The 18,997-nt window shown below is 61.1% G+C and overlaps 1 protein-coding gene across 2 annotated transcripts in view; it reads right to left on the bottom strand.

The window, feature by feature from the left end:
• Positions 1 to 18,997, bottom strand: part of ZNF385C (zinc finger protein 385C) — an 81,817-nt gene that overhangs the window by 51,515 nt on the left and 11,305 nt on the right. For both annotated transcript variants that reach the window (XM_087770223.1, XM_087770224.1), the window contains exon 2: positions 1,922 to 2,170. In XM_087770223.1, the coding sequence (XP_087626349.1) occupies positions 1,922 to 2,170 (249 nt within the window). The remainder of the gene's footprint in view (positions 1 to 1,921; positions 2,171 to 18,997) is intronic.

Genomic DNA, 18,997 nt, shown 5'->3' with positions numbered 1-18,997 from the left:
TGCAGGGTGACGTTTGTGGGCGCGTTTCCCTGTTTTATGCAGGAGAAGCTCCGCAGCAGCCAGCTCTGCGGGCCCGGGCCAGGTAAGTGCCAACAGATGGCAGAGGGCAAACCAGTCCCTTGCCCTCGCACGAGCTCCCGCCCGGCGGCACAGCGCCCGCCGTGTGCCAGCATCTCTGCCACGGCTGGCGGGCGAGGGGCCGGGACCACCCAGCCCCCGGGGGCTTGTACGCTCAGAAAGTGCCCCCAGAGAACCAACAAGGGGGGCTCGGAGGAGCCTGCCCTCGCCAGGGTGGCACGCGGGGAAAAACCAGGCAGGAAGCAGAGCCTTGGTTCGTCAGGCCCAGTGTCACAGGGATCCTCACTGCTCCTTAGCGGAGGCTTGGTCCTGCCATCAGAGGACGTACTCCTTCCCCGGGCTGCAGCCCGACAGCTGGTTAATATGCGGCTCTGCGCCTCCTGGAGCTGCTAACACCACCGAGCGGACGTGGTGCCTGCCCGGAGGAACGACGCCGGGCTGCTCTCTTGCCAGCCGTAACACAACAGAGTTGTTCTATAATAATTAGGTGATGACCAAGAGCTCCACTGTCCAAAAAGAGAAACCGTCCCCAACTCACAGCAGCCTTGGATCACCACAGCCCCAGCATCGCATCGCAGACAACCAGCAAATAAACCAGGCGGCCGAGCGCGTCACCCCCGCAGGGCATCCCACGAAAGACACCTTCGCCTCCGAACGCCGCAATGCCCGAGGTACCATGTGCTCAGCCCATCACCTAAACACTCGGTGAAACAAAACCACAGACCTTAAAACATCCCGTCAAGGGCAAGCACGGAGCTGTCTTGGCTGCCACTTCCGCTAAGTGGCTTTTGTGATAAACGTCAGTCTCTAAACGGAAAACAAAACCTGCCCTTGTTGCAACGCGGGTGCTTTTCTTCTCACTGGAACAGATTGGCCCTGTTAAACACATCGACCCCAGACGGCCCAGCTTGTCTGGTTTATTGTAGGGCCCATCAAGTGTCCGCGTCGCAGCGGACAACATCCCGGCGCTCGCTGGGACCCCAGTGAGCCAACAGCAGGGAAGAGCTGCCCTTGCAGGAGGCACTGGGGCCGGTGACCTCCCCTGCGCAGACACCACGGGAGCCCTCCCGGGACAGCAAGAAAGAAGCAAGATCGCCCACCACCAGCCAGCACAAGGGGACAATTTGCCAAGGACATTATGTGTCAAAGGGCCCGCGGGATCCAAGGCAGCCACAAACTGCCAGAGCATCTGAGCGCAGGGCACAGCAGGTTAGCAGGGGTTGCCAGTGCAGAGCACCCCAACAGAAAAACGCAGGTGAAGTTTTAGAAGACTGTAGTTTCCAACAAAACCTCCAACCATATTTGAAAATGTCACTTGAGAGCTTTTGAATGGTCCGTGCTTAACCCTCAGCACCAAAACCTAAGCAGCATTTGGAGTCAACAGCAGCCAAACTCAGCACAGTAGCAGGAGACGTGCACAGCAGGAGGGACAGGGTCAACATAGCACCTGGAAAGCAGGTAGCCACCAACCCAGAAGCCAACAGCCACTCCACCCTTGGACACGCTCATCCCATCTGCACAAGTCATCTATGGAAACCCAAGGAGAAGCTCACGAAGACACAGAGTACCAGCGACCGCCCTTGCACACAGAAAGGACCCACACACGTCCATCCGTCCGGCGCAGCATCGCGGGCTCTCAGGCCCCAAAACCCCTTGGGGACCGGCAGTGACAGCGGGGTGGGGAAGCCCCTGGAGCTCAGGCAGACCAGCAAGCGACAGACGCCGAGGACACAATACAGCGTTCTGAACATCCCACGAATCCAGCGCACCAAGCCTAGCAGAGCAGCTGTCCCAGAGCGAGGGCAGCCTTTGGGCAACCTTGGCCTGACGGATGGGCTCCTACCTTGGGCAGCCGGCATCTTCCCCTTGTTGAGCTGCTTGAGGCGCTTCTGGTGGGACTTGCCGTTGTAGTGGATCTGCGCCTGCGCGGCCGAGTTGAGCTGAATGTTGCAGACGTCGCAGAGCGTGAACGACTGGTGCTTCTTCTCCCGCTTCATGCGCTGCTCGGGCTGGCTCGGCGGGCAGCTGGCTGCCTCCACCAGCCGCACCCCGTTCTCGGGGTTGTGGGACGGGCTCAGGGGTCGCTTCATGCCTGCGGGAGGAAGGACAGACCCGCTGTGAGGACAGGGGGACCAGAACAGGGGGCCAGGCGAGGCAGGAATATGCAGCACAGGTCCCACGCCTGTGGGGTGCCCAGGTTGCCTGGATCTGGGGGGACTCCCCGAGCAAGAGCAACAGCGTTTGCATCTCTGCAAGGAGTTGCATTAGGCCAGAAGACACGAGCAGCAGCAGCATTCCTAGGTTAGTGCTGGAGCAGGGAATAACCCACTTCTTCCAAGATCCCAGCACCAGACAACACTCCTTGCATCAAAGTCTTTCTGCTCGCTCCCGGACAGCACCGCAGGTTGGCCCAAGGCAGAGCTGGGATGGCAACCAACTCTCTGCAGGCAAGAAATTCAGCTGGAAGAACTCAGTGTGCCGCTCTGGCGGCTCGCAGCCCGTCCCCACCGCGGCAGGAGGACTGGCACCAGCACCTCGAGCCACGAGCACTCTCTTGCCCGCATTAAGCGGGTGCCTGTCCTGAACTCGGGGCTCTGCGGGACCAGCTGGCATTGGGAGCTCGAGTCCCAGACCTGCACAGGGACACCACGTGGAAGAGCTGCTGCGGAAGGGCTGGGGTCAGACGGGGACGGCCCCCCTGCAGCCTTTGCCTTGCAGACACACTGTCCCCACTGCCCGACCCCGAACTGGGAGCTGGTGGGACATCCAGAAATGAGCCTTGGAGAGGCGCGAAGGTCACCCGAGCCCCTGCGATCCAGTTACCACCTTGGAGCTGGCAGCTGCCGGTTACAAATACCCACAGGCACGCCGTGCTGAGACACCCCGAGGGGCCAAGAGCGGGGGACCGGGGTGTCTGCGGGTGGCCAGGCAGGCCCCAAAGGTGCACTGCAGAGATGCCCCGGCATCCTCGGGAAGGGCTGTGCCGACAGCGCTCAGGGGTTTATCTGTGCACACCTTGGGCATTAAGGACCAGACCAGAGGCTTTGGTTTATGCAACGGGCAGCCTAAACCCCACGGCTGTCCCCGCCTGGCTTCGTGCAGCACCATCCTGGAAAGCCTCACCCAGCAGCCCCAGCCTGCTGCTCCCCATGGTGGGAGGCTCTGCACATCCCCACAGACACGGCTTGCGTTTCCCAGTCCCGCACCCACTGCGAGCTCAGTCCTCCCTGCCCGTTTGCTGCAGGAGGTGACAGGCCAAGCTTCCGCAGGCTCCCCTCCGGGACAAGCCATAGAATCACAGAATCGTTTGGGTTGGAAAGGACCTTTGGGATCATCAGGTCCAACCATTAACCCAGCACAGCCAAGGCCACCACCAAACCATGTCCCTCAGCACCACGTCTCCCCAGCTTTTAAATCCCTCCAGGGACGGGGACTCAGCCCCTGCCCCGGGCAGCCTGGGCCAGGGCCTGACAGCCCTTTGGGGGAAGAAGTTTTTCCCCGATATCCAACCCAAACCTGCCCTGGCGCAGCTTGAGGCCGTTCCCTCTCGTCCCATCGCTTGTTCCTGGGGAGAAGAGACCGACCCCCCCGGCTCCAGCCTCCTTTCAGGCAGTTGCAGAGAGCGATGAGGGCTCCCCTCAGCCTCCTCTTCTCCAGGCTGAGCACCCCCAGCTCCCCCAGCCGCTCCTCCCCAGCCTTGGGCTCCAGCCCCTGCCCCAGCCTCGCTGCCCTGCTCTGGCCACGCTCCAGCCCCTCCATGGCCGCCTTGGGGTGAGGGGCCCAGCGCTGAGCACAGCACTCGAGGCGAATAGTTCAGTCCAGTGATTTCTCCCCAAAGACAACCCATTCCAACTTGAGCACCCCAAGAAGCATCCCTGGTTCCCCAGGAGCCCCCTTGGGGCTCAGCACCGAGCCTGGCAGCCCGGCGTGGGTGGGCTCCGTGGGGGCTGCCCGCCCGCACACCCACCCCCGCCGGCGGGGGCGCACCCGGGGCCCCACGGACAAAGCCGGTCCTGGCGCACTGGAGGCGGCCGGCCCCAGCCCCGCACCCGGCCCCGGGGGGGTCCCGGCCGCTGCAGCCCCGGCCGCGGCCCCGCGATGGCGCCCACGCTCCGCGCCCGTCCCCGCGCGTGGGTCCCGCCGCGAACCGCAGCAGGAGGCGGGGGCGGCCCCGCTCCGAGCGGGGAGCCCCAAAACCGCGCCCGGGGCCCCCAAAGACCCCGCCCGGGGCCGCCGCTCCGCGGGGGCTGCGGGTCCCCCGCCGCCACGTGCGGGTGCGCTCCCACCCACCCGTGCAGCGAACGCCTCGGTCCTCAGCGGGCTGCGGCATTTCCAAGGCACCAGACCCGTCTTGCTCCTTCCAGCTCCCCGGAGGGGACAACACGCATCTCCCTCAGTAGCTGTGCTTAGCGAAGAGCCACGGAAGGTTTTTCCACCAGTGTTAATTGAGCCGGGGGTGAAAGCCGGGACCTGCAGGGATGGAGGGCGACCCCGGCCGCCCCTGACCCGGTGTCACCCCAGGGCATCTCCCCACCCCGCACCCACCGCCGTGTCCTGAGGGAATTAACCTCACTTTTGCTCGGGGAGGGCGTCCACACGCAGGGAGGGACCGGGACCCCCGCAGCCTGCTCCAACCCGGGGGCAGCGGGGTGGGCCAGCCACCAACGGCCCCTTCCAGCCTAAATTACTCCCTGATTAACCACAAATGTTAGCAATAAGATCCTTAAACCCTGCTTCACCAGTTAAAATACTAAGCAGCATAACCAAAAGGAGCTTTATGTTAAAAACAAGTCAATCCACTTTTTGGCAGAAGGATTTAGGAGCCCGAAGTCTGCGCGCAGCCCTCTGGGTCCCATTAACCCTGGCCTCTCCCGAGAGACCTCGGGATTTTTCCTGAAGCTCCAGCTTCACCTTGCAACGAAAGCAAAAGCACAAGGGCTATGCATTTTCTTAAGACAAGTGAAAAAAGCATGGCCCTGTTCTGAAAGGCTCAAAAACCCCCTAAATTTTATTTACAAAAAACAGTTGATGTTTTTCAAATGACACCTCCCGGCTGGCGCAGCGGCAGGAGGGAGCCGCCCCGCACCGAGAGCGAAGATCTCGGCAGCAGAGCTGCCCCGTCCAACCAAACCACGTCATCTCTGGTCATTCCCCCAAACTCACGGCGATCGATGCCTGATCACGCTCGGATGGGCAGGGAGCCCTGCAGAACCCCAGGGAGAGGGCCTTTACCAGAATAACCATTAGCGGGCAGCCGGAAAGCAGATCTGGGAGATGATCAGCATCAGGAATGTGAAATGGGGCCCCGGGGATGCAGCGGGACACGCGGAGTGCTGGTGGGGACACGCCAGCAGAGGCAGGACCCCGGGTACCCTTGGCATCCTGCCCTCCCCGGGTATTTTTAATGCAATTACAACCCAGGACGCAGAGCTAAAATTGGAACATTATGTGGACAAAGTATCCCAAAAGTCTCCCTCATCTTAAAAAAAGGGACTCCTGTTGCTTTGATTAGACAGCAGCTCCCTGTCCCGGCTCTCGTTGCAGCGTTTAAAAGGTCTGTCCTAATTGCAGGCACGCTTGTCTCATTCACTTAATTTCTGCTGTGCCTGTTCTGCTTCTCAGGTGTCAGGACCGTAAATTTGGCGATTGGAGGCTGGGACCGGTCACTGCGCATGTGAGGACCTGCGGCTCCTTGACTGACAGCTCCTCTGGGGCAGATTGCACCTTTCCAGCACCGAGGATCTTTGGGAGTGGGGGAGAGGGCTATTTGGCACCCAGCACCTCAATACGGGCCCCCTACCTGGGCTGAGGTCCCCAGGAGGTCCCCTCCATGGCCACCCAGCCCTCACCCTGTCTCCAACACGGTTGTTGTACTCACAGTGCCCATGCAAGGGAAGGAGGGGAAACTGAGGCACGGTGAAGGTTAATGACACCCCCCATGCCCCCAGGGTGATTCGGGGGCTCTGAGCCAAACCCAGCACCAAGCGCATGGTGCCCGCGTCCCAACTCCCCTTCCCGCCCCGGGGCCAATGAAGCCAAGCCGTCATCTTTTCCCCAGAGGGCCACGAGCAACCTCCCCTTTTCAGTGGTCTTCCCACGGGGCACAGGGCTCCACTGGGGTGGGGGCTGAGCCACCACTCGCCCACCCCTGCCCAGATTTCACCTGGCCGATCCGCATCAGCGACACCTCCCGGGCCTGCGACGCGCCCCCCGCTACCTGCGCTTTTTCCTGCCCTTTGCTCGGAGCCGCCGAGGGCTGCGCTGGCCCCGCCACCGGCCAAGCGGGCCAAAGGCTCCTGCCGGGTGCGAAAAGCTCCCTGACAGATGTCCAAATCTCTCTGAAATAAAAGAAGGTCAGAGTGGCTGGGTGTCACCGCAGCAGCGAGCGCTGCGTCCAAGCGCCCGTCCTCCCACTGCGCAGCATTTCCAGGACACGCTGCCCACCATCCCGGCGAGCCGCCGTCCCGTCCCCCGCCGGACGCTGGCCCTCAGCCCTGGTCCCCGAGCCCCGGACACCCTACAGACACAAACACAGCCCCAGCCCGGGACTGCAGCACCCCAGTCCCAGAGTCCAAGGCAGCTTTTCCCCTCTAGTCCTCGCTGCTTTTATTGTTTGCAATCACTTAGATTAACAAATCGATTCCGGGGTTGCCGTCCCCTCGTCCCCATCCCCCCCGCAGTCAGGCTTGGCCTCCCCAGCCCGAGCAGCGCAGCAGGCGGGCGGGCAGGTCTGCACAGCCAGGCCGTAATTTTAAGGTCAGTTTTATGCTCTCGTACAGTAGCCCATAACCTCAGGTCTCTACCTCGCTTTTTTTAATAACACCATAAACATGTTGCAAGAGACTGTAAAGCGCCGACAAATGTTAGAGAGAATTTAAAATCCAGGCATTGAATATCTGAAATAAGAAACACTGGTTTATAGAGGGTGCGTGACAGCAGAACTCGCCTGCTTTCTAGAGAGCATCCGTGCGGTGGAAGGGAAGCGGCGGAGCGAGGCTCTGCCGGGCGAGGCCATGCCGCTGCAGCCGCTGCAGGACCTTTGGAGCCCCCGCTCCCTTCCCCGACCACCCCAGTTCAGCCCCCACGGACCACGCTGCCCCACCAGCAGCGGTTTCTCCTCCCAGGAGCCAGGCCAGATGCATTTGCCCCGGGGGCCCGGGCAGCAGGACTCTGTCCCAACGCTGGCGCTGGCCCCAGGGACACTGCATCCCTGGGCTCTGGGGTAACGTTCAGCTGATGCCCCAGCCCAGATTCATCCCAGCCCCTGGAGAACCTGACTGGTCACCTGAGCACTCAGGGCCTGGCCGTGCCCCGTCCTTGGCGTGCACATGGCAGCGAGATCCCATTTCCCAGCACCCCGGCACCTCCGGGCTCCCTTTGCGGGAACGGGGCTCGCCCTGCCCTGTGGTCCCCTCGGCAGGGGACGTCCTTGAGGCTGCTCTGCGCAGTCAGCCAACGAGTTTTTTGAGGAAGCCCCATGCTGGGACATCCTTTACTTCAGCTCCTAAACGTGACCCAAACTTCAGAAGCTACAACTTCCCAGGCAGGCAGAAGAGAGCGGCTCCATGCTGACGCATGCCTGCAGCTGCTTGTGCACCCTGCAAGCATGGGGACGCATCGTCCCTCACCTCTGCACCCAGGGAGGGCCAAGTCTCGGTGAGCCCCCGGGCTGGGCAAGTGGACCGAACAGTGCCCTGTGCCACAGCTGGCCACCTTCTGCTGGGTGGCTCTGCCAGGAGCTTGTGGGCGACAGCAGCCCCCGATGCTGGCAGGGAGGAGCGAGGGGGATTAGCGAGGGCGATGCCAGCAGACACCTGCAGCGTGCTGACACATTTACGCACCCTCAGCCTGCGAAGGAGGAGCTGGAGCTCAGAGCACATGGCAGAGGTCCTGCAGCCACCCACCCTCCATGCTGGGGCCCCCCAAAATCTCCAAATAGCTGCTTTGTAGCAGAGGGAATAGGCTTGTGCACAGAAGAGCAGCTGGCTGGGCATGAGCTAAGTCACCAGGATGGCAGGGTTCTGGCCAAGCAATGAAATCCCAGTGAGAGCGTGGGTTTGATGCACATCGGGTCCTTTGCCTCCAGTCTGATATGTGGACAGCCCGAGGACAGACCCAGCGAGGCTGTCCCGGGGCGCGGGGAGCACAGTGAAACGCAGCCCCGTGGGAGGTTTCTGTGCTGGTGCAGCCCAAGCGTCTGCTGGGGGACGTTCTCCCCACCCCGGCGGGGACCCCAGGCTCCCTCCTGCCAGCGGCACCGATTTGTGTCCCACAGGTGATTTATGGGGCCCCAACACGTGGGGCCAGAACCTCCACCCAAGTAAAACCACCTTCGCTGAAGGGGCATCAAAATTGAAAATCTGAAGATCTCTCCCATTCAGCAACGGGGAATCAGGGAAACTACCCCCTTAACCTAGAGCTGGGCTGAACTTGCTAAGAGAGCAGGACATCTAAAAAAAAGAAATCTGATTTGAGCTTACATGACTCACACTGGATCTGCTTTCCTTACCTCTGGTTGAATGCACATAATAGTAAATAAAAGCAACGGAAGTAGAAGAATTAGTACAAAAGTCACCACCAGCAGCCGTCACAAAACTCACTTAAAACCTCCCCGAGCAGCGATCTGATTTGCAGTGGCCCCGCTTGCATTTGCGAAGATGCCCAGGAAAGGCAGAGAACACCGCAACCCCTTCCCCGAGCGCGACCGAAATCACTGCAGCTCATTGCTGGCTCCGTTTGCACTTTTCTACTGAAATTTGTCCTTCGAGCTGATAGCGTGTCCCCATTAAAATTGGCCTGAATGCGCAAACTAGCCAATAGTTATACCATGCTTGGAGGTGTAAATCTCAGCAGAAGGGCAGCTGGAGTCCCGGAGCAGCTCCGTGATCCCGTCACTGCCACGCACAGAGGCCAGGTGGGTGTTTGCGCTGGGGACCCCCCGCCACGGCCACCCTCGAGAGCCCCCAGGGAGCCCCAGGGAGCAGAGGAGCCCGGCTGGGGGGAGGCGGCCGCACCGTCCCGCCTTCACGCGGACCCCTCGCCACTGGCGCAGGCGATTTCCAGCGGACCCATCCAGCTGGGTTCGGGAGAGAGCGAGACTGCAGAGGCAGCACCTGGTGTCCCAGCCCAGCACAGGGAGGCTCTTACCTGCTCACCAGCAAAGGGATCGCCAACCCCTGCCCTCTCGCAGCCGCCGAGCCGGCTCCTGCCCATGTGCCGCGGCCGGCAGGGCACAGCAGACGCCCCTACGCCTGGAGAGTTTCCGACACTTGTCTCACATTTCAAGGAGCACTTCAAATGAAGGTTCGATCGCCACTAAATCAGCCCTCATCAGCAGCCTCCAGACGAGAGCGGGGTGAGGACGAGCCGGGTGCCTGCGGCTCAGCAAGTTTCCAAAAAGCCCCGAGCGTCACGCGGGGGAGCGGGCGCCAGCTGGCAGGAGGCTGCACTGGAGGAGCTACCTTGAGCCAAGAGCGGGCGAACGCACCTGACATCAGCTCTGTCGGTGAACGGGGAGATGGGGGAGCCTCCCAGGCTGCCTCGAAGGTCGGACCCAGAAAATTCCCTGTGAAGCTTCATAGAGAGGCACCGGCCGCTGGTAGAGGGATGCAAAGGCAGGCAGCCTCGGCTGCAGCGAGCGCAGGAGTGCGCTGCCCCCGGGGTGGCGGGGGCCCAGGAGCCCTGCTACGGCATCGGGAGAGGCTCTGCTGCCCCGGACTGAGAGCTCAGCAGACACAGGCAGAGCACAGATTTCAGAGGGCCCTGGCCATGCCCACATCACTTTCAGCATTTCATAACACAGCATCAAACCAGCCCCCTTCTGCCCCCCCAGCCCCAACATATGCTCACTAATGCCGGTGAGGCACGTTTTAGGATCAGCGCATAAACCACCCGTTGTCAGAGCAAGGATTAGTGTGAGCCAGCCCTCCTGAAGAGCTCAGGGCTGCATGGTGGCTCCTGGCACGGGGCCCAGAGCACGCAGGGGGCTCAGACCATCCCGAGACCTCAGGTCTGAGCCCCCCAGATGCCCAGGCTGGCTCTTAGCCTCAGATGCCCCCGGGGTCCCCCTCAGCCCCGCTCCCAGGCGCTGAAGGGCAGCAGGACATCCTGCAGCACCCCGGGCACACAGAGGGCATTGCATGGGCACGCCGGCGCTGCCGCGCCTGTCCTCTCGTTTGCACATCAGAGATCATTAACACTGCAGGGCTGCACATCCCCTGAATCAGCAGATCTCAGCCCTGCTCCTGAACGACGAGGACAGCTAAAACCCGAACCGAAGGAGACGCTGTGGAGGGAACAACGCTGCTTTTCCGCAGTGGTGCAGAGAACATGCCCACCTGCCCCAGGAGCCAAAACCTGGGAAGTGCCTCTCAGCTCCCACCCCAGGGTCCCGCCATCCCTCAGTGATGTTGGTAATGAGTTGATTAATCAGCTTCAGCAGGGACCAAATCGGCAGAGCGCGGGATAATGAAAGAGAACACGTGGCGGTGGCCGGGCAGGCAGGGCACATGGGCTGCGTCTTTTTAGAGTGATAAATGAGATGGTGCTGGGTCTGGCCAGCACGCTGTCCTGGGCATGTGCCCCGGCTGGGTCCCGTTCCTCCCCTGGGCCGGGTGGGCTCCCGGCAGCGACCCACCCGCTCTCACACCAGCGGAGAAAAAAGCAAAGCAAACACAGGCAGGGAGCCTGACATTTTGTCCCCGGAGGTTCAGCTGTAAATGTTAGCACAGCGTAAGGGAGCAGCGGGAGAGGAAAGATTGAGGCACCAGCAGTTCATCATCCTGACCGGCTGCCGTTCCCCCGGCGGCTCTGCGTGCTGCCAGCTGAGGACCGCCTGGCACCACGCTTGCAAGATCACAAAACCCTTCAGGTTTCTTGTGATCAGCACAAAGATTAGGGCAGAGCCACCTACTACCAACCCACAGCGAGCTGAGGCTGTGCCTGCCCTTGGTGCAGCCGCCTGGCACCGAGCCCTCTTCCCCACACCGCCCAGCCCTCGCAAGATGCCAGAATTCCAGGAGGGCACAAGGCTCCCAGAGGATGCGGGCAGGCAGAGCACCAGGGCTGAGCCGGCTGCCCACGGGCACCATCCAGGGCAGGGAGGAGCCGGCAAGGTGGGGATCTGAAGTGTCGCGGACGGAGAGGAATAAACCGGGCAGCTTTGCCAAGCTTTGGGGAGAAAGCAGGGTTGTCACCCCGGCACGCCATTAATCACGGGGCGGCTGCCGGAGAAGCACTGCCCAGCCAAAGGGATCTGGCAGATGACAGCTCTGGCTGCTCCCTGCCTCCGCGCTGCTCGCCTCTTAAAATAGACCCGCGGAGTGCAACCCGATGCAGCCACGGGGCAAGCCTTGGCCGGGCTGCTCCTCGGTGGCTCTTTCTACTCGCTACAAACAGGGTTTGGTTTTATTTTTTCAAATCCCCCCGAAACCAAATCCAGACACCACTTGTGAGATGGCAGCATCCCCTCTTCGCCCAGGGCTGGCTCCCGGCCCCCCAGCAGAGCCCCGACCCTCGCGGTGACTCGCACGGACCCATAAAGAACAGGGTGATGCCGCACGTGGCGCGGCTTTGCTGGCATCGGAGCTCCCCGAGCGCACCGTCCTTCCCGCGCTGCTTGGGGTAACCCCTGCCCTGATCCTGGCTCCCACCACTCTCCTCACTGAACTTGCTGCAGCTATTTTCTCTTGGAAAATAAAGTACAGAAAAACTCATTATGCCACGGGGGGGGTCCCAGCCCCGGCGGCGCCTTGTGCCGCTCGCTGAAGCTGCCCCAAGCAAATTCCTGGAGAAGACAACTTACCACGTGCGCTGGACTCGGAACGAGATTATCGCATTAAACGTTAGAAGTCCCAATTCAGAGAGCACCGGCCAGTGCTGCTCCCTCTGCGGAGCCAAACTAAATCTCCTTACAGCTGTGTCTGTGCTAGAGCCACGTGAGGAGAGAAAGCAAAGCTTGGAGGCCGTGCCCTGGCCACTCAAAGGGTTTGTTCCCAGGTAAGAACAGACTCTTCCCTGGGGCCAGCACCCCAGCCCGCCTGGGCAGGATGCGGCCACAGCCCGGCACCCACCAGGCTCTGGCTGTGCCTGCCCAGCCCGCGCACCGCGCCCAAGGCAGCTCTGCCATCGCCACGCAGCACGGTCCTAACCCTGGCACCCGATGCTGGGTGAGGGGCTGCCAGCCCCCAGTGAGCCGCCACCCCCACCGCGGGCACCAAAGGCTGGGCCAGCCGCGGCCACCACCAGAGTCACAAAGCCACAAGCACCGCGGTGGTGGCAGCCACGTTCCCCACCCACGCGTGCCCCAGGAGGGCAGAGGTGGGGGACACCCACCGCAACAACTTACAGCGACGAGCCGGGGTCCCGGCGCTGGCCCACGGCAAAGGCAGGCAGGGGCTTTCCTCTCCGCTCCCCTCGCTCCCACAGCTGCGACAGGAGCTTTTCAGAGCAGAAACCGCCTTGGAAGCGTGTTTGTGGATAGCTGCTGACTAACGCGGGAGACCTCCAACTTAAGGCAGAGCTCTTGGAGGCTACTGTATTACAAACTAAATTAAATATTTCAGAGCACTAAGCAAGTGACATTTGAAATCCAGCCATTGCAGGGGTATCAAATAAAGATACTTGCAACAGGATCTGTTTAAATCCATGTAGTGCTTTGGATCAGCCCATCAAAACAAGCCCATTGCTTTATTAAAGTTATCAAACACCCGATCTCCTGGAGGAGGCTCCGGAGCCCACGCAGCAGAGCTCAGTGGCTCGGAGAGGCAGTAAATGAGCTGAGCCCTGCTGGCCCACGAGCCTGCCATTAAAGCATAGCTTTGAAAGCTATTTTCATTAAAAAGTTAAGACTAGCAAGAGACTTTGCATTACTTCTGCCTCCTGAACCTTCCATGACCACATGTTGCGTGTGTTTTAACCACCAGGACTGAAATACCCACGGCTCGACAGAGGCTCTCCCTGCACCTCAGGATCACTCACAGAAACGCTTAAACTCGGGAGGGAGCCGCACCAAACATCACCAAAGCAATTTCTTCCCAGGCCAGGACCCCCCCAAACAAAACAGCACATCAGAACCTACCAGAGCATCACAGGGCTGGCAGAGGGGTCCCTGCCCAGGGACGCCGGGGTGCAGGGATGCCAGGGCACGGGAGCAGGGATGCTAGGCAGGACACCCAGCCCAAAGCCCTCAGGGCTGCTCCCCTCTCCTTCTTATCCCCCTCCCAAACGCAGCCCAGCTGGGGCTGCCCCTGAGCTGGGTGTAACCGCCCCGGCAGCTGTCGACAAGGGGATTCAGGGCAGCGGAGGGAAGGAAAAGCACCTTGGCAAAGCCGAAACCTGTTCCCAAACAGATCCCTCCGATACACGTGTTACAGGAGTTACCAGGAGGTCGTTCAATCCTGACAAAGGCCTCATTTACTTCCCCAGTTAAGCAATATGCTCGCTGCATAAAAACACACTTTAAAAATGAAACTTTGTCAAAATACAACAAAACTGCTTTCATTAACTTCCCTAAAAAAGTGCTTGGAAAGGTAAAGGCTAGAGCAGGGTTTTCCGCATCAGTCACAGCAGATGTGGCAGAGTCCAGGCAGCAGGATCGGGCTTGACGATGAGGAACATACGTGTTCAAGGTCAAATTTGGGAAAAATTTGCTTACCAGCCCACGGTTCGGTCCCACCCGCTTCAGTGGGAACTAAAGGCTCCCCGAGCGCTTCGCCGCTGGGGCTGCTCTCAGGGCTGCCCTCTGACCGCTGGCTACCGAGCCCCGACCTTCGGAGGGAAGGGGCCAGGGAAGCCCGACTGCCCCGACAACGCGGCACGCGGGGCCGCGCCGCCGCCGCGCCGCCCTGGCACCAGCTGCCCCAGATCCGCAGCGCTCCTCACGGCTCTGAAGTTCCCAAACCTCCTGACTGCCGGGAAGAGCTGGAAAAAGCGTCGCTAGCTGAAAGGCAGATGACAAGTAAAAAGAACCCCGAATTTATTGTTTTCTTAGAATTTAGAGTGGGAGGAAGGAAAATGGGACGACCCATGATTTTTTAATGCCTGCAGTTGGCAGTTCCATATTTAATGTGACAGCATCCCTTTAAGAAAAATATGTTCATACACAGGAAAGAAAATAAATTGGCAAAGCAATTTGCTTTCAAGCCAGCCTGACAATTCCCCACACAAACGCTTTACTGCAGCCTTGGGTGAGCCGCGGTGGCCGGTGCTCCGTGCTGGGCAGCATATAATCTAAGAGTTTAAGGATGCTTCAGTGGTTGACAAGCCCATCTGCTAATATTGGAAGCAGTAATTTATCCCAGCGACGGTACAAAGAAAGAGTGGAAGAAATAATTCATTTTGTGTGAGACAACGAGGAGACGCGTTGTCATGTTACCACGCTGACAACCCCACAATACAAACAGAGATGCTTGTTACAGAGCCTGAACCCCGCACGATCAAAAGGGTTTCTTCATTCGGGGTAGGAAAGGAAAAAAAAAGAAAGGAAGAAAGGAAAAGGAGAGCTAAATCAAAGCCTGTGCTTACCATTTCTTATGAAAGAAACTTGTGAGAAATGCTTTCTGCAGAGCAATTAGTAACCAGGACCCGAAGGGAGCGCGGTACGGGCAGGACCCCGCGGGACCCGCTGCTGCCGTCCTCCTCGGGGCTGCGGGAGCATCAGCCCCATGCACGGGCCTTCGGTCCCTGCTCGGGGCAGCGCGGAGGGGGACACGGCCGAGCCGGCAGTGCCAGCGGGAAGGATGGGTCGCGGGGAGGAGAGGAGCAAGGAACCGGGGTCCAAAACCATCCCTCACCTCGGCATCCACCCCGGTCTCACACCTGGGCTAGCAGGGGACCACACAGTCAGTGCTTGCTGCCTTCAGACTAGCTATGGCGGTGCCTCCATCTGCAGATTATTTTAGGGTGTTGGTGTGGATCTGGCAGAATTATTGAACCCTCCAGACCATGACAAAACTTCGCAGGTCTTGGAAGGGCTCTGGCTCAGGGCGGCCGGGGAGAAATGCAGAGACATTCCTGGACTGCTGGGAAAGACGGGGCGCACGTTGGCACGTGGGAGCACTTTGGGTCCTTCCAGTCATCAAGCCCCTAAAGCCTTGAGCCTGCCCGGGGTGGTCCCCCAGCCCAAGCCCCCCGAGCCTGGCGGCGGTGAGGGGCTCCCCGGGAGCAATGGGGCTGCAAGGGTCCCGCCGCAGCACCACACGAGCGGGAGCCGCGCTGCAGGAGCGCTGGCCTCCAGCCTCAGCTCACGTCTTGAAACGCTGACTTGTCCGTGAACCGCTGGGAAGCCATCACTGACAGGCAGGGAAATGGAACGGGACAGATGATAATTAATTGTCCGTGTCTTTCAGCGTCTCCTGGATATGGACTAATGAAGTTATACATTACTCGCCGGCTAGGGGATAGAAGGAAAAGAGTTTTAGAGCTTGGGTTTAATCAGTTCAGTGATAAGCGTGGCCTGAATTAGTCACCTCCTCTCCGCACGCCGTTTTGGTTTCTTCAGTTATCTCCGAGCTTGGCAGCCCGTGGCTCCCGCGCGGCGGCTGGACTCGCTCCCCCGCGTTTGCAGCGCCGGGATAAAGGTGCAGGAACCCAGCCGCTGCAGCGTGCGCATCCTTTGCTGTAGCAGAGGTCACCGGTGTCAGGAGAGAAGCACGTGCGGCCAATTAAACTGAGAAACCTTTGCTCCGAGAAGGCAGCAAGCGTTGGCTGGCAGCACAGGTGGCAGCTCTAATATTTATTTGGGCAGCACCATTAACGTTATTTAATGAGCTCTAGTGGGTCAGCTCTCCTGTTTGAAAGGAATTCGTAAATGGACTCATGAAAAGTTGCTTGTCTCCCCGCCATGGAAAACACGTGGACACGGGCTGCAAGCAACCGGCCCGGGGCACGCAGAGCCGTGCACCGTACGTGCCACAGACGGCTCGCTGCAGGGCCGGGGGAGGCTCCATCAGGTTTGTAACAGCACAACACTCAGGTCCCGTCTCAGGCTCGGCTGGGGCAGGAGGGACCGGTGACGGGACTGGGGCTCACCCCTAGCACTTAGTGACAACTTGCCCCTTTCCTTTCCCACTCCAGCCCCAGGTGCCGCAGGTCTGCACCCGCTCTGCAACGCGGCGCCAGAGGGGACAAGGAGCCCGTCACTGCCCTATGGCCAGGAGAGAGCTCGAGCGGTTACAGGGTCCCCACAGGGTGCTGGGGCACCCGCAGGAGCCTCGCTCGGCCCCGTGCAAGCCAAGGCACCCGGTGCCCACCTCCCTCCCGCGCATCGGCGCTGAACGGGAAAGATCTCCCTCCTCTGCCACTCACCTGCCTCCCACACCGCCTGGCATGCGTGACGCCGTGATTGCTGCAGCACTGGCACCGCAGGGGCTGCCTTGCTGTCACCGGGTGGTGCCTGACACAGGGGGGATGGCAGGGCTGGGCACAGACGGGGCAGCTCACACCAACCCCCGTGCATGGCCGATGAGCGGCACAGGAGCCGTGGCCGGAGGAGAGGCTGGTTCTTCTGCAGGGGCATTCCCAGGGCGAAGCTTGGGAGCTGCCGTTCCTCCAGCCGGGCACAAGATGCAGCCCTGTGCTTGGCACTGCCCGCCAGCGAATTCCAGGTGACGGGAAACACAGTGGCGAGGTGGCCCAGGCAGAGGTGCTGGCAAGTCCACCTCCCGGCATGCACAGCCGCCAGACAACACGGTCCCTCCGTGCCAAGGGTCTGAGCGTGTTCATGAGTGGGCGCCGTGCCACCCTCGCGGATGGGCTCGGGGGAGGCGGCCAAGGCACGGTCCTGCAGGCTGCCTCGGGGGTGTGTGCGGGGGCCGGCATCCCCACGGGAACCCCAGCAGCCAGCCCATTGCCAGAGCTCGCCGCTCCCCCGGGGCAAGCGTTGTTCCCGGGCGGATGGGAGCCGGAGGGGCAGCACGTGCTCCAAACAGGGATGTGCAGGAGGGCAGGAGACGGGCTCCTCCTTTCGGCCCCAGCATGCGTGCCCCCACACTGGCTGCAGCCCTGCGCTACCCAGATGCTCGCTAACCGGGGAGGGCGGCTGGAGCATCGCCGAGCGGCAGGCGTGCAGTGTGCCAGCCCTGCACCAGGCAGCAAAGCCCACAGTGCCTGCGCCCCGCGCCCACCCCACGGAGCCCAGCACTGCCCCGGCACCGACTGCGGCCACCCAGGGCCCCGGGTGCACGGGGACACGAGCGGAGGACAGCAGCGAAAGGCTCGTCTCTGCTGGCAGCTGGCGAGAGGTGGAGGCGTTGCTGTTATGAAAACATGCGAGGGCTGTGTCTGAAAACATTGCAAGGAGCCAGCTACATAAATAGGCCCTTTATGGCTCTTCCCTGCTCTGAGACAGGCCCTTTCACATGCGCTTGGCTCCGGCATGGCGGGGCTACTCGGCTAAAAGAGCTCTTCGTGTTGGGCGCGGGGGGACACAGGGAGGCACCGGCAGCCGGGGAGGCTGAGAGCTGCGGTGCAGCAGAGCTGCCCAGCCCAGCCCCACCACGCTGGCACCCACCCAGGACGGGAGAAAAGCTGGTTTGGGGCAGGTCAGAGGACAGCAGCGATGGGGACGGCCAGGTCCAGCACCGAGCGAGCTGATGGGCTTCAGAGATGCCACGTGGTGCCCAGCCAGGAGCATCCTGTGCCGCCCCGGGGCGTCCCTCGCGGCGAGGCTGGGCTCCAGGGCAGGACACCCCCTGCTCCAGCCGGTCCCCTCTAGCCCAGGCGGCACGACACCAGCAGATTAAGGGCCCATCCATGGCCCAGTCCCACCCTGCCTTGCATCGAACCCAAAGAGGCCCCTGCTCCATGCACGCAGATGTGATTTGCAGACTCGGGGCTACCCCGCAGCTCCCAGCTCCCTTCTCCCCCGCAGCAATCGCCCTCCCATGAGAACGAGCCTCTTCCAGGATGGAGCAGCCGATGCTGAGCTCCCCATGTGCTCTGCGTGCCGGCACCGTGCTCTGCTGCCTCCCGCTCCCCGGCCCCACCGGCTCCCTGGAAATGGGGCTCTGCAGGGAGCGATTTCCGTCTGGAGGCCCCAGCAACGTGACACCCACCCGGCCCCCCAGCAGCACGGGGCCGCAGCCCTGCCAGCATCCGTCCCTCTGCCTTTCCAGCTGCAAATGTGTTGACACCTGAGCAATAATCTCTCTTTCCTCATCTGAGATGCTCTGGGGGCAAATGGCAGAACGAAGTGTGCTGCGGTGCCCCAGGAGAAGGTGCTGGCACCCAGGGCGAGCAGGAGGGGACTGGGGCTTCCCCGGGCCAGGGGAGTGAGCTGTGTTATGGGGGGAGCCCGCAGCCCTGGCTCCCACCGTACGCCTTCGCAGGCAGGTTTGCAGCCCTGACTCAGTCCTTTCTCAGTATTTCCAAGTCACACACTTAAAGAAGCGTGGCAGATCCCGGCTCTCCAGCAGGATTTTCTGCTTGAAGGACAAGAGCTCTGGCTCAGGTGATGGGGACAGGAGGCAGCTTTGCTTTCCCAAGTCCCAGGATCTCGGACGCGCCTCCACCGTGGTCCCCCACCCACGGTTCCAACCCCCAGCACCCCTTCCCGAGCAGGGGGTGCTCCCGCCACACCAGCACCCCGTGGAAAAGCAGCTCATGTCCCTAAGCAGGAGCTGCGATGCCCGTGGAGAGGGGCAGGGACCAGGACACAGTGACCCACGCTGTCACGGGACACGGGCAGCAGCTGCTCTGCTGCCACCACCTCCGCAGGGAGCACAGCTCGGCACCGCAGCACGTGGGCGCTATTAATTAAAGGTTTCATTAGGGAGTCGTCATTAATTGAGCACCTCCGGTGGCCGTAGAGCCCGATGACCCATCTGGTGTCAGAAGCTGCGCATGCAGCAGCTCCTCTTTATTTCTTTCGGCCCCATCTATTTAAGGCGATTACGATTCAGTTTATGCCCCCTCAGCAGCG

Source organism: Nipponia nippon, unplaced genomic scaffold (assembly GCF_047370975.1).
Source record: "Nipponia nippon isolate SJK-2023a ecotype South Korea unplaced genomic scaffold, ASM4737097v1 scaffold_32, whole genome shotgun sequence".
In the NCBI taxonomy this organism is placed as follows: Eukaryota; Metazoa; Chordata; class Aves; order Pelecaniformes; family Threskiornithidae; genus Nipponia; species Nipponia nippon.
This window is presented reverse-complemented; position numbering and strand designations above follow the sequence as displayed.